This window comes from Haliaeetus leucocephalus, unplaced genomic scaffold (assembly GCF_000737465.1).
Source record: "Haliaeetus leucocephalus isolate CR32 unplaced genomic scaffold, Haliaeetus_leucocephalus-4.0 Scaffold362, whole genome shotgun sequence".
Taxonomy (NCBI): Eukaryota; Metazoa; Chordata; class Aves; order Accipitriformes; family Accipitridae; genus Haliaeetus; species Haliaeetus leucocephalus.
In genome coordinates this window covers 7,172,043-7,182,280 of record NW_010972798.1, presented here as the reverse complement: position 1 = coordinate 7,182,280, position 10,238 = coordinate 7,172,043, and the positions used below count along the sequence as shown (strand labels likewise).

Here is a 10,238-nt window from a genome sequence, read left to right as displayed (position 1 = left end):
CGGCGGGGCCGGAGGGAGGCAGCGGGGCGGGGAGGGGGTGGTGTCTCCAGCCCGGCTCTCCCGCAGGCCAGGCTCCATTAACGAGATTATTATGCAAATGGAGCAGCCCTGTGCCACCCGCCAGCCTTACCTCATCCCCGCCGGCGGGGAGGCAGGGCAGGGGGGTCCCCGGGCCCCCCACCCCGGGGGCCTGGCACAGGGCTGGCAGTGCCACTCCGCCTGGCATCCCCCCGTCCGGGGACCCTGCTGCCCCCCGCCCCGGCAGCCTGGCACCCAGGAGGGGCACGGGTGGGCACGGCCGGCGGCCTGTGCCAGGAGCACCCCGGCGGCTCGGCACCCCCCGCCGTGCCCGGGCACCCTGGGGGTCCGTCCCGTTCTGCCAGAGTGGGTGCAAGGAGAAAGGGCTGTGGGTGGGCAGGAGACGGAGCCTGGGAGGCTCCGGGTGAGAGGGTGGGCATGGGGGTGGCACGGGGTGGAATGGGGAGGGGGCCATGCACTCACACACACACGCACACACGCGAAGGTCCGGGAATATTAAACTGCATTGCAGATAAATCCCCAACATAAATATCGTGAGCCACTCTGCCACGGGGGGGCCCAGCAAGATTTATAGCCCAGCAATTCCCACCGCCCGCGGTGGCCCCCTGCAGAGGCCGCGCTCCCCAGCCCCGCACGGCCATCCTGCCTGCCATGCTCGGGGGTGCGTGCCACCCTCGTCCCCCCCCCCCCCCCCCCCCCCCCCCGTGCCTGCACAGCCCTGGGTGCTCGGAGAGGGCCCTGGGTCTTTCTGAGTGCTGGGGTGGTAGCCCCAGGCAGGACATACTGGGTGCTATGCTACACGTGGCATGGGGACCCTGCTTGGCATGGGATGGGTGGCTCAGCTGGCGTGGGACCCACTGTCTTGTCCTGTGGACACCATGGACTGGTCGCAGGCACAGCCTTCACTGCCTGGGGTGGCTGAGGCTGCGCTTTCCTATGCTGGGGTGCCAGGGTGCTGAGCACAGCCCAGGCAAGGTGCCTACTGCAGCACTGAGACATGCAACATCACACACACAGGTAGTGGCACACATGTACATCACATGTACACCCATGTACACCGACATGCATGAGTACAGACACACATGTTATGTCTGCCCCCCCCCAGCCTCAAACATGCATTGCCATCCAGCTCCCATTACAGGCACATGTACCCTGCACGCTCACACACCCCACCACGTGTTACAGCAAAGCTTTCCTGGGGCACATGCCAGGGCACAGGGGCTCCGTGAATCCCACCAGAGAGATTGGCACTCCAAGAAGCCAGGCACCACCAGCCCCAGCGGGGTGGGTGCAAGGGTACCCGGACCCAGGCTGCTTCATGGGTGGGCACGGGGTGCCCAACCTTGCCGCTCACCTGGGTGGCTGGCTGGAGAGTGGGGGCACAGGGCTGGGTGCCATGCACCGGCCTCCCCATGCCTGCACTTACCCGGCCCCGAGACCCGCTTGGCACCTTGGTGGGAGCATGATGGATGCACTTGGCGGGGGGGGAGGGGGCTGGCATTATTAACAGCCCTGGGTATTGCTCCAACAGGGCTGTAAAAATTAAAGGCGTGTGGATATAAAATAATGGATAAATCTGAGCCGGCCGCAGAGCGCTGCGGTGTCCCACGGGAGTTGGCATCTTGAGAAGGAGGGGTACGGCAGGCATGGAACGGGCACCTACGTGCAGATATGGGAGGTTAGGCAGTGCCTGCACCCACTTCCAAGTGCCGACTCCCCCCCAAAAAAATCTCCAAAAAATGCTCCAAGAGGATGCGCAGGCAGTGCCAACCTGAGGAGCTGGCACTGCGAGGCAGGCGGCTGCTCCTGAAGCTGGGATGGAAGCAAAAGAGGTTGTGCCTTTGCAGGCAGGGCTGAGGGCACAGGGCATTTGCTCCAGGATGCCCACGAGCGCTGCCCAGCCCACACACCCCCAGCAGGCAGGATCTGTGCCACGGTGCCAATACATCCAGGCATCACCAGGCTGGTGTGACCCCGGGGTCCTGCCTGTGCTGTGGCCCGTGGCTCTGACCCGGAGCAGGGCCCGGGACAGCACTCGCTTCACCAGTCCCATTCTGCGCTGCCCGTCCCGCAGGCCACCCCACTGGCGTCCTCATTTTCCCCGAGATTAGCCGCGGCGCGGGAGCCTCCGCGCACCGCCAGCAGGTGACAAATAAGATTTTTCCACTCTTCCGAGCACCCGGCATGGGTCTGTCATTGAAAATGCAAAGCAGCGCGGTGCCAACCTACTCCACCCACCCTCCCCTTCACCAGCCCCTCAGTGCCGAGCAGTCCCACCATTGCTGCTGGACCCCCCACTACACCCGCTGCTCCCCCTCGGCAGTGCTGGGGTGCTAGGCATGGTGCCCAGGGGGGCAGGTTCCCAGGGGTTTCTTAAAGGGGTGCTAGTTTGGGGGTGTCAACCCGGGTGGGCAGCATGGCCTCACAGTGTCCTTTGGGCGCACCCGTGTGCCTGGCACTGCAGGTAGGAGAGCAGGGCAGGGGGGGTGCACAGGGGTCCCCATCACACTGGGTATGTGCACCCCACCAGGGCCTGCCGGCCTCCAGGGAGGGTGCCAGGCTTTGGGGTGGGCACACAGCAGGCTCACACCAGTGGTAGGGGGTGAGGGATTGTCCCTTGTAGGAAACACTTGGCCCAAGACATGTCCACTGATGTGGGCATCACCTCACAAACCCGACCCCAAAAGGACCCCATCCCCAGCACCCAAGGGGGGAAGAACAGGAGCACTCTACCCCACAGCTGGACACATCCACAATCCTAACCCATGGACCCAACCCTCCCAAACCCCTCAGTCCCCCCCAAACCTCTTGATCCCCCCCAACTCCAACCCTGGCATCCCATTACCCACTGTGCCACCAGCCCATAGCCAGGTGCCTCCCCAGCAGCCCCCAGCCCTGCTCCCCCCCACTGCCGCCGCCGCGTCTCCCCTCTGCTATTGTCAGAGGGTTGCCTCTGCCTCTGTCTGCGAAATTAATTCGGAGGTGGAGAGGGAGAATTATGTAAAGTGTGGTTATTCTGGAGCGGCGGGGGAAGCGCGGCTGATGGCAAAGTGCCTTTTTGTGTGTTTAATATGCATTTTTTTCCAGCGGTGCATTTTCAGGCGGGTAATTTGCTGTCTTTTCAGACCCCGATCAGTATCATTTCTCCGGCAATGACAGCTTTTATTTGCACTGAAATGAATGCTGCGAAATTTCCAAGAAATAGCCGAGGCTCCATTGGCTGCCCACCCCCGCAGGGCTGGGGCACAGGCACCCGCCGGCACCTGCCCCCCTAACCTCCCGGCCAGCCCCTGCACCCCACAGCCCCCTGGCTGGCCCCTGCCCACAGCCCTGCTTGGCAGCAGTGCCCAGGGGTACTAGGCACACACATGTGCCAGTTTGCACACCCTATGTTCACAGGTGTGTGTGCTCCCCTGCCCCCCCCTTCTTGAGCCCTGTGTGCACATCAGTGCGTCGCATCTAGGAGTGGGTATATATACACCCCAATGTATGTGCAGCTATAGACACCCCTTGTGAACATGTACACAGCCCCTTGTGCACATATACACCCCCTCAGCACAGCAACCCCTTCTGTGCACACATGCACACGCACATTCCTAGTCCGTGCATATCCCCCTTAACGCATACACACACACTCCCCCTGTGCATACGTGCCCCTCCTTGTGTGCTGCCCCCCCCCCCCCTTTGTATCCCCCCAGACACAGCACCCCTGATCCAGGGCACCCAGCCACCAGGAGGGTTTGGGGGTCTCCCATGCACCCCTTTCCCCTGCCCCAGCCCAGCCCATGGGGAAACTGAGGCACAGAGGGGCAGGCACAGATGGTTGCTCTCCAAGGAGCCTATCACCTCTCCAGGCACCTGCGGCGATGGGTGGGAGCCTGGAGAAGATGCAGGGTGTGTGTCTGTTTGTCTGCCTGTCTGTATGTTAGAGGGAGGAAGAAATGCTGTTTGTGTAGGTGTGCGCTGCGTGGGTGTTGTGCGCCGGAGCCGGTGTGCCAGAGCTGCCGTGCCGGCGTGCGGTGCTGCCTTTGCAGCAGCCATGCACGCTGTGTGCGCACAGCTGGGTGTGCACCTGTGTCAGCCCCCTGCCCATGTCCCAGTGTGCGTGATGGTGTGTCTGTAGGGGTGGCATGGGCACACGTGTCCATGTGATGTGGGCATCTCCGAGTGGGACAGCATCCCCGTGTGCGTGTGACACCGTGTGTCCAGCCGGGTGCGCTCCCCGTGTGCGCCCAGGCACATGTGGCCCAGGGGTGATGCATGGTGTTGGGGGGTGCCCGTGCATGTGCAATGCTGAACCCCCCTACAACGCCATGGGGGGCTGCACGCCCCCAGCCTTGGGTCCCATATACTCCCAGTCGTGGGCCCCCAGCTGCAGTGGAGCTGGTGCTTGGCACGGCCAAGGTTAACTCTGCTAGAGCCCGTTGGCACAGTGCGGGGAAGCTTTAATTTAATGAAGTGTGAGGCTTTTTATGGGCTTTTAATTACGTGGTGATAATTAACATTATAGGCCGCCGGGTCCCAGTGGTGCCCGGCTGCCCTGTGCCAGCTCCCGCCTGTTTGTAAATAAACCCCGCGGGCCACACAGTGCCCACCCCGGGGCACCCACCTCCCACAGCAGGGAGCAAAGCCAGCCCCAGCCCCCTGCCCACGCGCTGGGGTGGGGATTTGGGCACAAATTCGGGCACAATCCACTGCAAAATGTGGGGAGCAAGGGGGGGGGCCCCCCCATTCCTTCCCCCCAACAGCACCCAGCCACCTGGGTTTTTGCAGCCCTCCGGCCAAGCGGAGCTGCCAGCTGGCAGTGCCAGGGTTGGCGAGAGTGGGTGCAGGCAGCAGTGCCACAATTGTCCCCCCCACTGGAGCCCAGCCTGACCCAGAGCAGCCCCCCCCCGTGCTGGGGTTAATAGGAAGCGATCCATCAGGCAGCGCCTGGGCACGCTGCCCGCCTGCCAGGCACCCAATGGATTTATCGTCCAGCGCCCAGGCAATTTCCTGCCCTCCTCTAATCAATAAGGAGGGGGCAGGGGGCAACACCAGCTCCCCCGTGCAGGTCATGATGGGTGAGGGGAGGCAGCAATACCCCATGAGACATGTCCCAGAGCCAGGGGATGCAGGTATCAGGGTGAGGCCACCCTCCCACCCCCCCAAATAATTTCTCCCCTCCCTGCCAGGACCAGGGACTCAGACCTTGGTGGGGGGGGGGGCCTACAGATTAAAGCATCCAGTGCCCCCACCCAGCAGCACTGGGGGTGCTGAACAAGATCTGGGGTACCATACCCTGCAGCCACGAGCGCCAGCACCCGGCTGCTCCCCCCACCACCACCCAGCCTCACACAGGGAACCCAGGCGTCCGGGCTCCCCTCCCCCACCCCTTCCCATTTAATTTTTCCTAATGAAAGGCAGGGAGGATGGCGGGGAGCTGGGGCACCAAGGTCGAGGCTGCCTTTAATCAATCCCCGCTGCTGGCTGGGTGCCTGGAGGAGCTGGCGGAGGAGAGGGTGGGGGCTGCAGGACGGGGAAAGCACAGGGAGGGGAGATGTAGGGTGCAGCCAAGGGGCTCCCAGTGCTTGGCACCCCCTGGGACCCTGCTATCCCCCCCCCACCCCCTCAAAGAAAAGGCACCGTGAATGCACTGCGCTGCCTGGCCAGCACCAGGGTTGTGCCTGGATCCCGCCAGGGCAGCTTTAATCCTCTGCAGGAGATACCCCCCCCCCAGAAAAAACAACCCCCCTCCCCTTGCACCCACCTCCCAGCGTGGGGCACCGACCCTTCCCTGTGCACCAGGGTGGGGACACCGGGGCTGGGGACAGCCCCAGGGTGGGGCTGCTAAAGGCACTGGGCGAAGGAGGGTGCAGGGAGCCGGGGGGGGGACGGGAGCCGGTGGGGTGACCTAGAGCTGGGTGCTGGTGACGGCACTCACCCCGTGCACCAGCACGGTGGGGCCCAGCCCGCGGGTGAGCAGCTCCAGTTGGTGCAGGTAGAGCGGGTAGAGGCTGGTGTCAGCCGGCGGCCGCGGCAGGTAGAGGAAGCGCACGGCCGGCGCGGGGCTCTGCTCCAGGACGAGTTTGTTGGCGGCACAGACGTACTCATCTGACACTTGGGTGGCATTGGCTGGGAAGTTCACGGCCCCTTCCTCCTCTTCCTCCTCGCCCGTGGGTGCCGGTCCCCCCGGGGGTCCCCGGCGGGTTTGCCAGTGCAGGCGGGTGACGGCGTCCCAGGGCACCAGCTGGATCTGGGCCTGGATGCGCAAGTCTTTGAGGAGCTGGCGCAGCTTCTCCTCCTGGGCATGGGGCATGGCACCCGCCTCCACGCAGAGGAAGAGGCGCAGGCGGGCCCGGCGCCAGGCCCGCGCCATGTTGAGAACGCAGGCCATCTGCAGCAGGAAGAGGCTGCAGGTGTCGGCGTAGCGGGCGCTGTCGGGCCGCAGCAGGTTGACGGGCCAGACGTGGATGGCGGGCGGGGGGCTGGCGGCCCGCCGCAGCTCCCAGGCCTTGTCCAGGCTCTCCAGCTGCCGGGCCAGCAGGACGTTGCGAAGCATCTTCAGGGCGTCAGCCACAATGCCTACATACTCCCGGGCTGACAGCAGCTTGGGGTCGGCGGGCGCCCGCAGAGGGGGGAAGCCCAGGGGGATCTCTTCGCGGGCGCTGGTGAAGGCGGGGTGCCGGGCTAGACCGTCCTGCGGTGCCGCGTCGTCATAGAAGCCCAGCACCAGGGTGTTGGGGCGCATCCCGCCTGGTGGAGAGACGGCGCCAGCCCGGCTGAGCAGAGGTGGAGGGCCCCGCCAGCCCTCCTGGCCCCAGCTTGGCTTTGGCGTTGTTCACCCTGGTGATTCCAGACCCCTCAGCATCACGCACCCAGATGCTGCCAAGACCCAACTCAGCTTTGGCACCGCCCACCCAACACCTCTCCAAGCTCCAGCCTGGCTTTGGCACTGCCCACACCGAGTGCTTCCAACCCCCTTGGCATTGCCCATCCAGGTGTCTTCAAGCCCCTCAACACTGCAGACACAGATGCCTCCAAGCCCAAATATGGCTTCAGCATTGTTCACCCCAGATGCCTCCAAGCCCCAGCTTGGCTTTGGCATCGCCCATCCAGGTGCCTCCAAACCCCTTGGCACTTCTCATCCCACAGGGGCAGCAGGATGGACCCTCACCCGTGCCCAGCCTGGGCACCACTCACCAAGGCCAGAGGTGAAGAGGAGCTGCCGGACACCGTGCCGCACCGAGGGCGCAAGGGTGAGGCTGATGAAGGCCTTGACGTTCAGCTTGTCCACCAAGCTCAGCCATGAGTCCTGCTGGGGCTGCAGTGGGTCCGAGGGCAGCGCGTCTGGATGGAGAGCAAGAATAGCATCAGGGCGTCCGGTACTCTGTACCGGGGGATCACCCCGCTGTCCCCGCAGCACCCCTCCTGCAAAATCAGTGCCAACCCCTGTGCCCACCCCAGGGAGGGTGGAAGCAGGTGCTTCCAGCCAGAGATATGAAATCATACATAAATATATAAAAAATACCCAGGCAGCCCCATCCCCTCTCCCCAATTTCAGGCCATTAGTCACCAAGGCAACGGCGGAGGGGGGAGCAGAGCCCGTGCATCCGCTGGGGTGGGGATGGGGATGGCCACGGCATGTGCCAGGGAACACATGTGTGCAAGCCAACACACGTCAGGGTGCAAACACGCCTGAAGCACAGGACGCACAGCAGCAGGCACGAGGTGCAGATGAACACAGGCACACACATGTGCAAGGATGTGCCGAGTGTGCACCCACACACGTGCCGGGTGTGCGCAGGCACTGACCTGTGCAACAGAACCATGCTGCACAGGGGCTCAGAGGAGCCTGGGTGGCACGTGTCAAGTGTGCACACCAGCACTGACACATACAGGACCCCCACGTGCACACACAGGGATGAATACATGAGCACACACATGTGCAAGTTTGCAGCACACGTGCAAGTGTGTGTGCACAGGAGATGTGGGACAGACACAAGCCACCTATGTCCCCCATACCAATCCAAGCCCAAGGTGCCACACGTGTGCCCAAAATGCTGACATTCCCCTGCTGTGCCCACCCAGGAGCTGGGCGGCAGCATCACCCCAAGGACTCTGGGATGCCCCTGGCACGACAGCGAGGGGCAGAGGCCACCAGCGCCAGGGACAGTGCAGACCCTCACCCAAGTCCTGCAGCTCAACGTGGCCCAGGACATAGAGGCCGCTCTTCTTGAGGTCATTGACGAAGTCAATGAGGCGGGCGCTGCCCCGTGGGTTCTGCACCATCAGCAGCATCTGTGGGCGCCAGAACTTGACGTGGTCTTTCCGCACATCCAGCATCAGCAGGTACTTCCTCACCTGGAGGGAGGGAGGGCTGCAGGTCAGGAACCCTCCTTCTTCCAAAAAACCACCCCATGGGGATGCCAGCCCCGAGGACACACCACCCAGGATGGAGCTGCTACGGGGACATCAGCCTGGGGACACCGGTTCTCCACCCCACAGAGGGACAGCAGAGGAGGGCAGGGCTCACCTGGTGGAAGATGAGGGCCTGGCTGATGTAGCCCCAGGTGCTGCTGGGCGAGAGGTAGTGGAGGGCAAGGAGGAGGACGAGGAGGAAGCCCAGACTTGCCGAGGCTGACACGGGGCTGATGAGGAACATCATGACGCAGCAGCCCGCGATGCCCAGCAGGCACGTGTGCCAGGTGAAGTATCGGAAGGTGGGCCTGGAGCAGGGAGGAGACACCCATTACCGCGTGGTTCCCATGCCAGCTGTGGGGTGGGCATAGCGAGGGGGGCTGTACCACCATGCCACACCAGCCACCCCCAGTGAACCCCACTGTGCCAGCACAGGGCATGTTGGGCACCCCAGATGCCTGCGGGAGAGGGCACAGAGGGGAGACGGTACCTCCCAGGGCACTGGGCAGCCCCTTGCTGCCAGCCCCTGGCAAACAGGGATAATGATGTTTATGGGGCTGGCGCTGCCCTGGCACATCCCAGGGGCCAGATAGTGCCGGGCAGCGCATGGCAGCGCTAACAGCTGCCATGCCCACTCAGCCTGGTGCAGGGAGGCGAGAAGCTGTTATTTTCTCTAATTGTTGTTTTTCCTGAAAGGTAATTAAAATCCTTTTCTGCTGCGCTTGATGGAGACCTCAGTGTGGGGAGGGGGAGGCACCAGATGTGGGGTGGGCGAGGGGACCGTCACCACCCACCCCAGCAGCCTCCCTCCAGGCACCGATCCTGCCCCATCCATGTCCAGCCAAGGGAGCAGCTGGAGGGGGCCAAGCCCCAGTCTGGCACAGACACCAGCCCTCCCTTGGGAATGGGACACTTTGGGAGACCCCCAGGCAGTGCCACCCAGCCCTGCTCAGGCACCACCTCTGTCCCACCTGGGGGACCCTCCCTGCTTTGGAGTCACAGTACCCTGCACCGAGGGCAGCATGCATCACCCAGGAGGGAGATCAGGCTCCCCCCAGCCACCCTGCCACGCCCTCTCCTGCCCAGATTTGGGCAGCCCTGCCAGGCCAGCCCTGCACCAGGGTACCCCACGCCCTGCGCCCCAGGCTGGGGCTGCCTGCCACGCACACTCCTCCTTCCCGGAAGATCTTTTCTCCTTCTCCCACCCAGGATCCCCCTCCCTCCCTCCCCTTTCTCTGTTAGTTTAATTAGTGCTAATGGAAAGTGGGCTCCATCACTGCTTGGCAAGCTGCCCGGGGGATGCCGGCTGGGCACAGGCTATAAATTACCTTTGGAAAGCCTAAGGGGAGGAGGTGGGTAGTACCCAGTGGTGCTGGATTTATCTGTACCCACTCAGCAAAGGGGTGCCAGGGCATGGGGACTGTGCCAAGCCAGTGCTGCCACACTGGGACCTGTCCCATTCTCCCTCCCCAGGGATGGGGCATCTCTGCCCCCAGTAATGCTCAGGAGAGGGGTGCTCAGCATCTCTGCCCCACCAAGGTGCAGCAGGCACAGGGATGGCAGGAAAACCACAGATAGACGGACAGACAGGTGCCTGCCCAGCATCTTGGCACAAGCTCCCTCCCCTGTGCCAGCGGGTACCTGAAGTTGGGGGCCGATGCCCACTCCAGTGCCAGGCAGGCCAGGTTGACAGTGGCATAAACCAGGAGGAAGAAGGTGGTCACGACCCCCGCGATGGTGTTGAGCTTCCCAGAGAAAAGCACCAGCTGCAGAGAGCATGGGGGGGGGGGGGGGGCACA

General features: G+C 63.6%; 1 protein-coding gene across 1 annotated transcript in view; it reads right to left on the bottom strand.

Moving 5' to 3' along the window:
• Nucleotides 1–5,932: 5,932 nt before the first annotated feature.
• SLC12A9 (solute carrier family 12, member 9) overlaps nt 5,933–10,238 on the bottom strand; it is a 6,900-nt gene continuing 2,594 nt past the window's right edge. Inside the window, exons 8-12 of the mRNA XM_010573108.1 lie at nt 10,081–10,205; nt 8,555–8,747; nt 8,208–8,382; nt 7,222–7,368; nt 5,933–6,774 (exon numbers count right to left, since the gene is read on the bottom strand). Of these exons, the coding sequence (XP_010571410.1) occupies nt 5,933–6,774; nt 7,222–7,368; nt 8,208–8,382; nt 8,555–8,747; nt 10,081–10,205 (1,482 nt within the window). The remainder of the gene's footprint in view (nt 6,775–7,221; nt 7,369–8,207; nt 8,383–8,554; nt 8,748–10,080; nt 10,206–10,238) is intronic.